The sequence below is a fragment of the Candoia aspera genome, chromosome 8, assembly GCF_035149785.1.
Source record: "Candoia aspera isolate rCanAsp1 chromosome 8, rCanAsp1.hap2, whole genome shotgun sequence".
Lineage (NCBI taxonomy): Eukaryota > Metazoa > Chordata > Lepidosauria > Squamata > Boidae > Candoia > Candoia aspera.
The window spans coordinates 64077684-64091230 of record NC_086160.1 but is presented as its reverse complement, the minus strand read 5'-3'; the positions used below and the strand labels follow the sequence as shown (position 1 = coordinate 64091230).

The following is a 13547-nucleotide window of genomic DNA, read 5'->3' as shown; positions in this document are numbered from 1 at the left end:
GAAGTTTAAAATTTAAAATTGGAGCCCATACCCCAGAGCGTTTGCTCAGCGTTCACTTGCAGCCGCCATGTTTTTTTCAAAGTTGCTGCCATGGATGCCTTCCCACGTTCTCTTATTATTTATCCAATTTTTAGGCTGCCCAACTCCAAAACAATTCTGAGTGGCTTCATAAAGTTAAATGGAATTTTATTATATAAAAAGAACAGATGTCCAAAGTAATTACATAACCCTTCCATGTCACTCTCAACTTAAAGGGGCCTGTCCAAATACTCTAACCCAGCATTTCTCAACTTTTTGACCTGGAGAAACCCTTAAATCTTTTTCAGGCCTCAGGGAACCCCTGCACATTCAGGCTCAAATATAGGCCAGAAGTTACAAAATTATATTCATTTCACGTGCAGGCCTGTATATGTGCATTAACAGTATTCTTAAACTAAAAAGAAAGAATGAAACTTACTTCTTTAATGTGAAGTTGCCTGAATTTGAAATAATTTTTTAAATAAATTGTGATCTTCCAGGGAACCTCCAGTGACCCCTCCTGGAACCTGGACAGGCAGACCTGGTTCCTATGGGGCACTAGGTTTGTTCAGTTCTGTCTTGTGGGAACCCAGCACTGTAATTTGTCCCCCATGGGTTCTGGCTTAACATCTTATGCACTCACCTGCCTCATCCAGACTTACCACACATGATTGTTGGGAGAATAAAATGCATTTTCTTCCCTTTGCAAAACCTGCCAAACGCTCTTAAGTGACCAGACCCAGCTGTCCACGTGGAAGTAAAAAAAGTCAAGATGTGGCCATAATGTGATCATACCTCTGACCTATTTTACACCCGTGCTAAAAAAAAAAAAAGGCGGAGCTTTGATTTCATGGTTTGGCCACCATCTTGACTTTTTTGAGCCCCCCGCCCTGAGACTCCCTTGATGGCTTTGGACCAGTTCCTCCCCGCCCAACCTACTTCACGGATTATGGGGATAAACAGGGCAGTCGTCCATGTAAATCGTCCAGAGCTTCCGAGAAAATGCACGCAATCACGAAATAAAACGAAATCCTGGGGCCGAAAACTCAAGCAGCCGGCGGCTGTGTTCTCCGTGCAAAGCGCCAAGGTCCGGATAGGCTTCCAAAGAAGCGACACCCGTGTCAGGGACGAATCGACAATTGCTCCCTTATCCTCCCAGCCACCACCTCCTTCCTTACACCGAGAACGAATCTGTTTACGGACTACGACAATCACCGCAGTTTCGATTTCCTTGCAAGACACGCCTTCTCTTACGTTTGGAAAGTCCAGCCATCCTAAAACAGCCCAAAGGAGAGGAGAAGACTCGCGTCGGTTTGGATAACCTCCCCGTCCTTTCTCAGGCGCTCAGAGGCGAGCATCCTCCACTCATGCGTGGCGCAAGGGAGAGAAGCCTCCGCGGAGTCCGTAGTTCCGCCGCGGGCGCGCGGTCCACACCTGCGCGCCCCGTCCAGAGGCCGGGGAAGACAGTGGCCGAAAAGATGCGCAAGCAGCGATCCGGAGCCAAAGGGAGCGGCCGGTTGGACTCGCCGGCTGCCTCCGCCCCGCCACCCAGACCCCCGTTGCTCTTGTTCCCACAGGCGGGCTACCACCCCAGCATCTTCGAAGAGGATCCTGAAGCCCTTTGCCAGATCACCTGTAAGCAAGGTTACCTAGCGGTGGCAAGGACGCCCCAAACTGTGCTCCTTTTTAGCCGGGCGACAGACGAACAGCAGCAGCATCTCGTGGGCAGTCGCAGTGAGTAGCCAACGTCTACATCCTCCAAATCCGGACGGCCGCCAGGTGGCAGCAAAAAAAAAAGTTTATGTACCTGTTTGGTGTGTGGGACGCGGTGGCGCTGCGGGTTAAACCGCTGAGCTGCTGAGCTGGCCGATCAGAAGGTCGGCGGTTCAAATCCGCCTGACGGGGTGAGCTCCCGTTGCTAGTCCCAGCTCCTGCCAACCTAGCAGTTCGAAAACATGCCAATGTGAGTAAATTAATAGGTACCGCTTCGGCGGGCAGGTAACGGCGTTCCGTGTAGTCATGCTGGCCACATGACCACGGAAGTGTCTACGGACAAACGCCAGCTCTTCGGCTTTGAAACGGAGATGAGCACCGCCCCCTAGAGTCGGACACGACTGGACATAATGTCAAGGGAAACCTTTACCTACCTCTTTGGTGCCCTCTCGTGGTCGTCCGGTGGGTTGGGTTTGTTAATATGTTTTCTACTACAGATTAAGGTTACTATGGTAACTAATCATTTTGGCCAGGTGAAGAGGTTGAATTTAATTGTCCCCTTTTCAGTTGTTAATTTTTGCACCTGGGGGGAAGAACTTGCCTGGACTTGTTTTCGTTTCAGTTTCCCTTCTGTGTAGGCACCTAGAGAGTTAAGCAGCTCTCACTGAGAGCCTTTAAATGTTTGTTTTCTGTAAATAAAATTATTTTTATAGAAATGCCTGGTGTGTGACTTTTCTGATCTCTCCTGGGCCAAAGGCTTTCCTAGCAATCTGCTAACAGGGTTGAGAGAAGGTGACTGGCCCAGAGTAACCCAGCCAGCTTCGTGAATGAGTGGGGATTTGAACCTGGGTTTCTCAGTCCTAGTCCAATACTCTAACCCAGTGTTTCTCAACCTTGGCACCTTTAAGATGTGTGGACATCAACTCCCAGAATTCCCCAGCCAGCATGGGTGTCTGGAGAATTCTGGGAGTTGAAGTCCACACATCTTAAAGGTGCCAAGGTTGAGAAACACTGCTCTAACCACTACAGCCTATTTACTCTCTTCTTCTATCTTGTTAAAAATGACAAGTCCTACCAAACTAACTTGCGGGAAATAGTTTATTAGCATGTTAGTTTTTTCTGCTAGACAGGCAACCTATGCAATCCTAGAACTGAAAGCAAAAAAGTTGGCAGGAGATGAGGCTTTTCATTTGGCACCTTGGCTGTGAGAAGCTCTCCTGGATCTTTAGAGTGGAAGCCTGTGTAAACAGAGGAGTAGTTTCCCCGGACTTCTGATAAGAAGGCAAAGATATCCTTCAGTTAAGCCTGTGATTATATCCATGTTATGAAAAGTTTGCCTTCTTATGGGATTTTTTTTTCAACTTCCCAGTTCAGCCAACAGGCATGATGTCTCTTTTTTTCTTTTTTCTTGTTGTTATTTAGAATTTCCAGGTGGTTTCTATCCAATACTAACCAGGTCCAAACGTATCTAGCTTTGGAGATCGGCCTATCACCATCTGCTGAAGTTTTAACATGTGGAGTCCTTGGTGCTCTCTGAGCTTGCTTGATTGATTGCTTGCAGACATTTCATTACCCAAGTAGGTAACATCATCAGTGTGAGTGAGTGTGGGATTTGTGCCCTGTTTATATACAGTAGCTTGCCCTGCCAGTGTTGGTGGGGGTGTGGTTTTCTCCTTGGTCATTCCTTTGTATGACCAGGGTAGAATGACCAAGGAGAAAGCCACACCCTCACCAACACTGGCAGGGCAAGCTACTGTATATAAATAAACAGCAAACCTCATACCCACATTGATGATATTACCTAGCTGAGTAATGAAATGTCTGCAAGCAAACAACCAAGCTCAGAGAGTACCAAGGACTCCACAGTTCAATCCTGAGCTACAGATACTCTCTTCTGTTGGAAGTTTTAACATTTAATAGCTACCTTTAATAATACAGCTATATATATAGCTATATTTAATAATACATTTAATAATACAGGGAAAAACATTTGAGGAGGTAGAACAATGCCTAACTGAAGCCCTGGAAGAGCTGGATCAATACTATTGTGATATCCAGTTAAGGCCAAACCCAACAAAATTCAGATACATATCTTCCATATTCACAATAAGCAGGCTGCTAGGAAGCTGCAAATTACATGGAAAGGAGTGTTATTGGAGCATTGCTACAACCCTAAATACCTAGGGGTTACTTTAGACAGGGCCCTAACATGAACAGCACTGTATCAATACTAAATTGAAGGTCAGTGGAAGAAACAACATTCTCAGGAAACTAATGACCCCTACTTGGGGTGCCAAACCAATGGTCCTTAAAACAACAGAATTAGCCCTTTGCTGCTCGGCAGGTGAATATGCCTGCCCAGTTTGATATAAATCAGCACATGCTGGGAAAGTAGATGTTGCTTTGAATGAAACTAACAGAAATATTACTGGATGTCTGAAACCTATGTCTCTAGATAAGATCTACCATCACTCCGCCTGCTGTCAGTAGAGAAGCAGCAGCGTATAGAGAAGAGAGGCTTAAATCATCAATATCCAAACAACACCACCTGTATGGCCTACAACCAGCTCCTCAGAGATTAAATCCAGGAAAAGTTTCCTTAGGTCGCTGGAAGATTTTGATGAATTTAAAAGTAGGGTGGACCTATGGAAAGCTACAAAGAACCAACACTGGATGGAACCAGCAGAGGAGCTGGCACCTGGCTTTGGCGAAATTTGGGAAGTATGGAAATCGCTGAACAGACTGCACACGGGCATAACAAGATCCAGAGATACTCTGAACAAATGGGGCTATCCAGTGACCTCTGCCCTTCGTGACTGTGGAGACATGCAGACAACAACACATATGTACACTTGTCCTTTGTGCCCTGATCAATGCACATTTGAGGATCTCATGACAGCACGACAGAACACAATGTTGCCAATTTCTGGGCAAGATGTTTAACTTTTATATATTTTAACCTCTATATTATATATTTTAAATTCTGTGTTTTACAGTATGCCTTATTCTAACTGTGATGCTTCTGACACGAATAAATAGATTTAATAGTTGAGAGAGAGGGCTTTCCCTCATGACCCCCTAACCATGGCATGCTTGTGTCCCTGTAACTGTGTGTGTGTGTGTGGTGTCTTCATGATGTCATCTTCTCTCACCTCGAGCCACACTGAGGCAGCTTCAAGTCATCTTTAGCTGTTCTGTGGCCAATAAATATGGTCAGTTACCTATTCAGCTATCTTGGTGTTTTCCCACCTCAGTTTTTTAAAAATGGTTTTTGCATATCTCAGGGCTTCCGTGTATTTTAATTCTTCCACCAAGCTTGTGGACACTTCCCTCAAGGAGACATTTTGAGTGCATATAATATTGAATTCTGCTTTTTGTTAGGGCATCTATCAATACATATAGTTCTGCTTTAGCAGCCGTATGCCTAAAAATCCTACCTATTTTGTCATTCAGTATTTTTTAATTATTACTCAAGGAGCTAAAGGCAGTGCAGTTGAAGGTCTCTCCTCTTTTAATCTTGTTAACCTCCACATAGGGTAGACTGAGCTGGGAGATAGGAATTGCCCCAGATTAATCTAATGAGCTCCATAGCTGGGTGAAGATTGAAAGGTGATATCCTCTGCTCCTATCTAACACTTTCCCACTTCACAGTGATTTCAACCTTTCAGTCCAGCATGTATGTATAAATTCAGCACCAATTAAAATAATAATTGGTGAAAATCATGGTGGACTTTCTCTTGCTGTGTCTTGCAGGGTGCATCTGCCTAAAAGAGAAAACCAAGATACATTCACTGGATTGTGAAACATCTCATCTGCTCGTTCTCTCTTCAAATGGAAAACTTTCAGAGCACAATATTGCAACCAAAGGAACACAACCAAGGTGAGAGACCTCCTATTACATGCTAATGGCAAGGCAGTTGTTTCTCAAACCTGAGTGAACATGGCTCACGGGTGGGAGAACAACTAACCACCCGATTTACGGATTCCATGAATTTATACAAAGAAACAGATACTTTAATTAATAAATAAACTTTGTAAAAGAATGCAACATTCTGGGAGTGTCAGGGTGGCTGGCACCATAATATATCCCTGAGAAATTTTAACATTCACCATTTTGAGTTTTAACTTCCTATTTTATATATCTAAGAGCTTTTATTATATTGTATATTTGTATTTTATGGTATATTTTTCGATGAGCAATTAATTGTTTTAATTGTAATTGTTTTAACTGTTTTATGGTTTTTATTGTTGTAAGCCGCCCAGAGTCACTTGCTGAGATAGGCGGCTATAGAAATCAAATAAATAATAATAACAACAACAACAACATTAAAACAATAGGGGTAATTTTTCCTGCAAGTTTCTGCTTTCCTTTTTGCTGTACTTTTGATGGCATTGTTGTAATGAAAATAAACTTAATGCAAATATCTACCTGAAAGTCTTATTCTAAAAAAAAAAAGTGTTGCATTGTTCTCACTATTTCGGGGCACATTTAAAAAATAAGATACTCTCATGCCCAGATGGTCTTCTGAATCAACTACTGTCTTCAGGATGACAACAGCAGAATGTCTCAGCTTTAAATGTATTGCACTTTTTCTGCTGTATAAAACTGGACACTCCTGGGGAAAATATAGAATTCCTAGCATTATGAGAATTATAATCCAGCCCACCTGGAGAATACCAGGTTTGATCACGTTAACAACAGGGTCTGCATTAGTGTTGTGACAATTAAGGGCTCTCTGGCCAGAACTGTCTGGCTCCAGACTACTCTATTGCCTGATCTCGGGAAACAGAATAAAGAAGAAGATGGAAGAAATTTGAAAATTAGAGGTACGTGCAGTTTTTTTTTCTAATTTACAAGCTTTCAGAATCAGAGTTGACAATGGCTATTTAGCCCCTCAAGCCCAACTGCCACTCAGTGCAAATTGAAGCACCCCTGATAGATGGCTGTCTAGCTTTCACGTGAACAAATTCTATGAACTGGAGATGACCACTCTGAGAACTAGTTCCGCCGTTGAATGGCTCTTACTGTTAGGAAGTTTTTCTGTCATTCCGTTGGTCTTTGCCTGCCTGTAACTTAAATCAGTGATTCCATCTTCTTCATGCTGCTACAGCAGAGAAGAGGACTTAACTTTCTTCTGTCCTTCCTTCCTTTCAGGTATTTGATGAGCTCTATAATATCCCCTCTCCATTATCTTTTCTTGAGGCTAAACCTATTCAGCCCCCTCAATCTTCTTCATAAATCTTAATTCCTAGTCTCCTATCAATTGTGTGGCCTTTCCCTGAACCAGTTTCTATTTCTCTGAATCCTTAAAGTGTGCTACACTCTTTGAGTATAATTTTCAAGCCAGCTATGTATATATTTAATTGTCTTGCCATCCAACCCTCATTTAACTAAGTTGCTAATCAGAATGCTAGAGTACTTTGTCAAACACTTTGCTGAAATCAAAATATATTAAATCTACAGCATCCCTACAAACTGCTAAGGTTTTGATAAATCCATGTTCACTTCTGGTAATTCTTTTCAAGTTCCTTGCAGAACAACCTCTTCACTGAGAAGCTGATATTCTGATTTTTTTCCTTAAATAAGCCCTAACTACTTCATCTCATCCCATTCTATCTCACTCCATCCCCTACTTTCAGACATTTGTAGGGATTGCTGAAAAAATTTAAGGCCTGTGCAAACCATGTAAACAAAGCAGAATTACTAAGTCCACCTTCTAGTGCAAGGAATGGGAGTTTAGCTGGCTGGCTGAGGACATTCTAATTCAATTTTTTTCTTCAAATTCTATAAACAGATCTTAATATGATGGAATTGAAAATGGGAGCTAAATTCATTACCCCTGGGTTGATCCTAATATTTGATTGATTGATTATGTGCCATCAAGTCGTTTTTGACTCCTAGCGATCACATAGATAGATATTCTCCATGATGATCTATCCCTAACCTGTTCTTTCAAGTTTCCCAATGGTACATTCATTGCCACTCTGAGTCATCTACCTTGCTGCTGGTCGTCGTCGCCTTCTCTTTCCTTCCACCTTTCCTAGCATTAGAGCCTGTTCCAGAGAGCTGGGTCTTCATGTAATGTATCTGAAGTAGGATAATTTGAGCCTGGTCATTTGGGCCTTGAGTGATAACTACTGGTACAGATAATCCTTGCTTAACAACCTTTCATTTAGTGACAGTTCAGACTTACGATGGTGCTGAAAAAACCAATTTACAGCCGGTCCTCATGCTTACAACCGTTGCAGCATCCCCGCAGAACTATTTTGTGAAGTGCACATTTCAATGACAAGTGTTTTTTTCCTTGACTCTTGTCCAGTTCATATATAAGAGATATTAATGACTGAGCAACATTATTAGTATGCATTTCTCCTTGTTTTTTTGCAGACTACTGAAAGAATTAGGAAACAAACAGATTGTTCAGATTGCATGTGGTGACCATCATTCCATGGCTCTTTCAAAAGGTATTGACTGTTTGCATGTTTCTTTTAATAGCTATCTTACTTGCCTTTTGTTTCAGTTGGAATGTCCCAGCTGATTTGTATAAACAGTTTGGTCTAATGGTTAAGGCATCAGGCTAGAAACCAGGAGTCCATGAGTTCTAGTCCCACCTTAGGCATGAAAGCTGACTGGGTGACCTTGGGCCAGTCACTCTCTCTCAGCCCAACTCACCTCACAGGGTGGTGGTTGTGGGGAAAATAGGAGGAGGAAGGAGTACTTGGTATTTATAAAAATAATAAAGGCAGGATAGAAAAAATAAAAATAAAATAAAAAATAAAACATTTCAAAATTAAACCCTAAAACCAATAAGGAATGTAAGTAATGAAAACAAAATCATTCCCAATCCCAAACATGCATGGACACAGAGAGAGAAGGGGAGAGAGAGAGAAGGGAAAGGGAAAGAAAGACCGAAGTAACCAATCTAGGCCTGGATTGGTGGTTGGACCAAAAGTATGGGAGATGTGTTGGGAGCTAGAGTTTCTTAACGCAGGAGTGCTGATTCTATCAACAGCTGACCACTATCTACCATCAAGCCTGAAAAATGCTAAGCTAGGTATCTATAAAATCATGGGAAAGATGGGGGGGGGGGAAGTATTGGATTTAAATGGAAGTGGGTATAAGAAAGGACTACACCCTTATGTTGATGGAGGGCAATCAACTGCTGTAAGTGGATTCATTCTAATATACAATAAATATTCCTATCTAGCAATGCTGAGCCAAGGTGTCTGGGTAGCATTTGCCAAATTCAAGCTAGAGAAGCTAATAAAAGAGTCCTGAGAGATTTAGACAGGAAAAAGCATGCATTCAAGCAATGTCTTATGAGTGGCATTCTGAAATGGAAAATTTTATCAGTAAAAATCTGCTTTCCCCTCATCCCAACAGCTCAGATGTTGGGGAAAATGGACAAACATCCTCAGCATATTGGGACAACATGGAGAGGAATAGCCATTTATGTTTTCTCCTTTCTGTGTGCAGCAGGACAAGGGTGATTTTTGTTATGCCATAACTTGGGACACAGCATTGATTGAGTGATGGGTTTGGGCCTTGTCCTGTTGGTCAGCTGGGCAGCACACTGATTGGATTGTGCTGTTCTCTGCCTGTTCTCAATCTTCTGAACTTGGCAAAAGTGAATACAACTGCTTTGGAAGAATCTAGTAGTGGAAATAGTGCCATATAGAAGTGTCTTAACCTATGGCCATAACTGTCTTTTGACCTCTATCTTACAAGCATTTTGTAAAAACAAAAATATAATGGAGAAAGGAAGGAACTGCAGACTGCACCACCCATGCTTCTCCATAGGGGCCTGCTCCCTACTGGGTCCAATACGTTTAAATCTTTCTGGAAAGTGTATAGCATAATAGTTAAAATGTTGGGGTGGGACATGGAAACTCAAGTTAAAGGCCTCATTTGTCTATGGAATTCTTGATTTGGGGTTGTCAGTCATTTCTCTCAGCCCAAACTATCTCACAAGTTAATATTGTGGGGATAAAATCGAGGAGGAGTTTCATGTGTACCATTTTGAACTCTCAAGGCAAAATGGGATAGAAATAAATACAGATAACTCTGTATCAACAGTTTCCTTTTGTGTGTTGTGCTAAGGAGGAGAACTCTTTGTCTGGGGTCAGAATGAACATGGCCAGCTTGGCGTGGGAAGGGAGATGGACCTCATTAAGGAACCACAGCTGGTACAAGTGCTGGAAGGCATTCCTTTGGTTAAGATTGCAGCTGGATCTGCTCACAGCATGGCCATCTCTGTGTTTGGTACTGTCTACTCTTGGGGAAAGAATATGTTTGGACAACTAGGCCTTGGAGACACAGAAGGTGAGGAGAAATTCTGTAAATGTGGTGGAGGGGGCATCTGAGATATACTCATTCATAATCACCTGAAAAGGGTCATCTAGATTAATTGTCTCTAGTTTTTCTCTTAATCTTTTGGGCTATGACTTTATAGCCATGCTGTTCAATAGATTTAAAAGATATCAGGAAGAGATGGATCTAGCTCAATACTAGGACCTGCAGCAGCTCTTCAAGATGTCAGGCAGGGTCAGTTTTTCTAGGCTGATCCCTTGGAATCTTCTGCAGGAAAGAAGATTCCTTTGCCATTAACCCAGGATGATAAGAAGAAAGAAAGACTAAAGAGGATGGGGAAGTTCTCCACAATTACATATCATCTAAGCCAGTGCCAGACCAAAGAGAATTTGTTCATTGCTTAGTTACTAGTAGCAATGTCTAGAATGATAGGCAGCTGGGAAGAGGTTCTTCTTTCTGTTGAGTTTCAGTCATATATATTGTGGAATAGCCACTCATTGCTTACCAAGGGTCATTTCTGCTGACTTACTTTAGTTACATGGCCAACAATGGCCCCAACTGCACAAACATTGCTGGTTTGTAGTATAGTATTCTCCGTTAACATAACAGTCCATATCTGAAGAAAAAGAGATACAGCCACAGGTTTTAAGCCTTGAAATTATTCTGGTCATTCATGTACTGTAGATCTTGAAAATGTGATGATTGTGGATTTCAGTGGAGTTCTTTTGCCACACTAAGGTACATTATTTTCCATTATCTTCCTTAACCTGCTGTCCTCAAGGCATGTTGAACATCAGCTTCCTTTTGTTCTGTTACTTCAGCCTTCCCAAACTTGCTGCTCTCCAAACCATACTGGCTGGGTATTATGGGATTCATTTGATTAATGATTACATCACCTGTATCTCCACTTAATTCAATAACACTGAGCGGGCTTACATTAAAAATCCCCAAAGCAACAAGAGATAGTTATACTGAAAAGCAGAGATTAAAAAAATTAGAAACTCTGACAGTGAAATGACTTAAACATAATCTAAAAATGGTCAATGAAACCCTGAAGCCTGAAAGGCCCAGCTACTTTCCTAGCTAATAAGAGGGAATCATCTGAGCCTTGGGGGCCAAAGTATCCCATAGAGCTGGGACAGCCACTGAGAAGGCCTGCATCTCAGTTCCTGTCCCTCCAGGAGGAAATAACTGTAGTACTGTATCACTCATGGGATGATCACACAGGATGGGCAGATTCTTCTAGGAGATGGTCCTGAGGGTAATTTAGATCAACACATCTGGAAAGCTCAGATACAGCTTATGTTCCTAAATACAGAAAGGAAGCACAGCGTCAGGGCCAGCCTCGTTCCGAATAAGACACGGACTCACCTAATAGGGATTAAGGATTTCCGGTTTATTGCAACGGTACTGACAGAGAGAAAAACAGGAATGGAGGTGTGGTGGCATGGTGTCCTGTTTATACCCTCTTGCCTGCCCCCGTGCTCTTACACCTTCCATTGACTCCGCTCCCCTTGATGGGATTTGTGACGGTTGGTTGGGCGTTTTCCCGGCTGCCGTCTTTGTCCTCTTGGCACAGGTGCAACCTCCAGGGCATTAGGCGTGGGTTCTTCTGTGCCGTTGATGCTTATCTGCATCACCTTGCGAAGTCCTTCCATTGAGTTGTAGATTCATTCCTGGGTGTGGGTGCTTTGGGTGATTAGTTTGAAGGTTGATTTAATCATCTCCTTCCTCTCTTCCTGATGATCATGATCCACGTTGTGAGGCTCTTTGTGCCTTGCAACGGGGTCATGACACACAGTACTTCATAAAGAATCCAAAAGCAATTTCCAGCTCTGACAAATGAGTTATTTTGCCCATTTTTTAAAAAAAGCATCTGTTGTCACTATCTGGAAGTGGTTATGTTTAACTTTCCTTTCACCTTTCAGACAGATACATTCCTGCAAATGTGAAGGCATTAGACCATAAGAAGACAGTCTTCATTTCATGTGGTGGCGAGCACACTGCAGTTCTCTCAAAGGTTTATTCTTTTTAAAACTTTTCATCTGATTTGTATGATACCTTAGATATCACCTTTCTCTCAGATTCACCTCTAGGAGTTTATCTCAATACACTCAGCAATGAATTCTATAAGCTGTTTATGTTGGGTATAACCACTTCCCTCAGGGTACCTTATCATGTGTTCCTTCTTATCCAGCAATTGTCTGGAAGCTCAGATGCTTGAGATGCTGCCCTTGTGTTGTCCATTTTCACAACCCATCTCTGGTTATCAGGGACAATGAGTTGAGGTTGCATCATACACATTACTGGAGAAAAGGGAGAAGTAAGGCTAGTAGCAGCAGTGGGGTCTTATTTTCAGTAATGTCTAGTTCCACTCTCAAGTATAGCAGATTACCCTAAGGTTTTTAATTACCCTAGGACTGTGACTTGTATTGTCTTGGACTGTGACTGTTATTTAATTTCACACATGCCAGAATTTCCTCATTTCAGGATTTAGTTTAACTCTTTCCCCTTTTTAACATGAACAAAACATAACATAACAAACAGTACAGGTTTCTAGCCTTCATGGCTGTGAAGGTACAGTTTCACAGAGAGCAAAATGGAATGGCAAAAGCCAACATCAACATTATTTCCTACATCTTTAAGTCTGGATGCATTCATTTCTCTGCATGGAAGGGTGTTATCTAAATTAAGCAACAAGTGGTTCCTGAACAGGTAAAGGGGTAGGACAAGCAGAACAGCAGAAAGTGGACCACTGAGATGGCTTCCTGCCATTATATAACTTACAATTAAATATTTTGGGGAAAACAACAGAACAAGGGAGAGATAAAAGAATGTGGCAAGTAAAAGTGCATGTATTTATAGCTCAGTTATAGTAGGGGATGATGAAGGCAATAAATCAAAAGCCACACGGAAAAGGTAGGTTTAAAGTGTCATGGAATTTGTCAAAACTTCTTCCATTCTACCAAGCTGTATTTCTTACTGAACTGATTTTACACTATATTGCTCTTCCATATTAATGTAATATTTCGATATATTAACTCCCTTGTCTAATAGGAGAAAAATGTTTCAGAAAAAGCTCTGATGTAATACAGTCTTCTCTAGAATTCTGAACCACATTCAGATACAGGTGCTTTGCAACTTATTGTCAAACAAACACACAGGGGACAATCCAGACCAGAATCATGATTGATGGGGCATTCATAAATACTGTAAAATAAAACATCTTGCTAGAATTCCTTCTTTTCCTGCATCAATAGGTGGATGGGGAAAAGGGTGCATTCAGAGTCAGATGGTGAGGAGGTAAAATCTCTGAAGAAGTTGAGGAATTTGGAGGAATGGTTCTTGTACTACTTCAAAGAGGAATCAGCTTCAAAATTTGGGGGGGTGGGGGGTGTCAGCACAATTTCTCTTGAATGGCCTTATTAGGTGACAGTTTTTCCACAATGCTTCACAGCAATTGTCAGGCTCTTTGGCAGCTATCAGAACCAAAAGTGATTCTTTT

General features: G+C 42.0%; 1 protein-coding gene across 1 annotated transcript in view; it reads left to right on the top strand.

Moving 5' to 3' along the window:
• The first annotated feature begins 1118 nt into the window (after positions 1-1118).
• Positions 1119-13547, top strand: part of LOC134502193 (E3 ISG15--protein ligase HERC5-like) — a 30790-nt gene continuing 18361 nt past the window's right edge. The window contains exons 1-5 of the mRNA XM_063310403.1: positions 1119-1752; positions 5485-5611; positions 8120-8196; positions 9833-10054; positions 11971-12062. Of these exons, the coding sequence (XP_063166473.1) occupies positions 1386-1752; positions 5485-5611; positions 8120-8196; positions 9833-10054; positions 11971-12062 (885 nt within the window). The 5' untranslated portion in view covers positions 1119-1385. The remainder of the gene's footprint in view (positions 1753-5484; positions 5612-8119; positions 8197-9832; positions 10055-11970; positions 12063-13547) is intronic.